Here is a 1,615-nt window from a genome sequence, read left to right as displayed (position 1 = left end):
GACAGGCCGGCCAGGAACTATAGATACCAGGGACCCTCCCTATGAAAACAACATAGTATTTCTTCTTGGCACGGACCATGTTGAGATTCCAAGGGAGACTTGTGTTCAGTATGTTTAAGATGGGATGTTGGTTTTGGCGGTTTTTAAAGGCAGCGAGGATGGCTCCTGTGATTTGAGCATCAAATTGAAATTCTGCAACTGTTACTATGTTTACAACGGTTGGAAATTTAACGGCTGTGGGGCTAACATGTGTCGTCTTGCAAGGAGCATAAAGTGGCCTAACTTTTGGTTTGGCGAAGGACAGGGTTCCGGTTGAAATAAAATATTATTAAATTAGAAATAAAATTCAAAATTTAATTATAAGAAATGAAATATAAAAGAAGTATGTAATTCAATTGTGTCGACTCATTCATTTAACGTTTAATAAACAGGTTGTAATTAAATTGTATTAACTCATGGAAGGTTGACGAAGGCTTGCAGGTCGTAGTCTATGCGACACTGGATGCAGGGGATATGAGCGGCCCCTCCGAAAGCATGGACGGAGTTTCGCTCTGCTGCACGTCTGCGATAGTCATAGAGAAGAGGCATGTGGCCCCTGGTGGAGCACCTAGGTGAGGAACATAGGGTGTGTTGTTCTTCTATACGGGGCATTTGGACCTCACCCGGCCACGACATTGTCAGAATTGAAAAGCACCTTGTCTTACCCTCAGCGAGTGAACCAGCTGCATCAAGCTTGCGATACAGTTCCAGCCCTTTTTGTTTTTCGTCGTTGTCGTCCGTTCGAAGCAGCAAGGTCATGGTCAGTGCGTATTTGGCTACTGCATGGCCTGTACTTGCTGCACTATTCAGCATCTGGAGGCCAATGTTTTCGTTACGTCTGATGAAGAGTTCCCGAAGTGCCTCCCGAAACAGAAGCTCTGGATGGCCAGCTACGATGCATCGATCAAAGAATCTCTTGGCCTCCGGGCTGAGGCACCACCACCACGGCGTGGCATGCGGTGGTGGGATGGAAACACTCCGGTGAACAATATCGGCCTCTCCTGCATCGCGTGCAGCCTTACAGGTCATTCTGAGACTGCACAGGTCGCGAATGGAGGCTGACGCAACCTTACTGGTAATTGCTACCCAAATGTCGTTGGGAATGAAAGCGATTTTTGAGGAACAGTCGATTGTCATTTTTAGTTTGTTCCTGTTGGTTCCTATTTCGATGGGGATGGGGATACGTGTTTAGAGTATGGGGTTTGGAGTGAGGCATAGGAGTGTAGCCTCCATATTTATAAGTCCACCGACTCTGTTGGAAACCTTAACTTGAGTGTAGCAGATACGCTCTCAATAATGCATGCGTATCCAAACAGGAGAGTTAACGTAACTATATTATGGTGAACATTGAAAAACTGTATGGGGAATGATATTAATTATTGGAAAAGAATCGATGACTAAGAAGAGTTTTCAACAATGTTCCCCTAGCACTCTCCTAATTAAATTTACTCTATTAATGTTATTATAATACATTGTTCAGACGTTGTGACACAAAATGTTGTAACTTAGGTATATTTTTCTAGACCTCTAGTAGTATACATTATTCCACGTGGAGTCAGGAGAATGTGAATGGTTC

General features: G+C 44.0%; 1 protein-coding gene across 1 annotated transcript; it reads right to left on the bottom strand.

Moving 5' to 3' along the window:
• Window positions 1–453: 453 nt before the first annotated feature.
• On the bottom strand, window positions 454–1,176 carry LOC107632913 (uncharacterized). Its single transcript, XM_016336551.1, has one exon. It carries the CDS (start codon window positions 1,174–1,176, stop codon window positions 454–456), a length of 723 nt encoding a protein of 240 aa, XP_016192037.1.
• Window positions 1,177–1,615: the final 439 nt, after the last annotated feature.

This window comes from Arachis ipaensis, chromosome B3, assembly GCF_059453495.1.
Source record: "Arachis ipaensis isolate K30076 ecotype BB chromosome B3, ASM5945349v1, whole genome shotgun sequence".
Lineage (NCBI taxonomy): Eukaryota > Viridiplantae > Streptophyta > Magnoliopsida > Fabales > Fabaceae > Arachis > Arachis ipaensis.
This window is presented reverse-complemented; position numbering and strand designations above follow the sequence as displayed.

Coding starts and splice junctions, on each gene's coding strand:
- LOC107632913 (XM_016336551.1), bottom strand. CDS start 1,176: ATGACAATCGACTGTTCCTCAAAAATCGCTTTCATTCCCAACGACATT.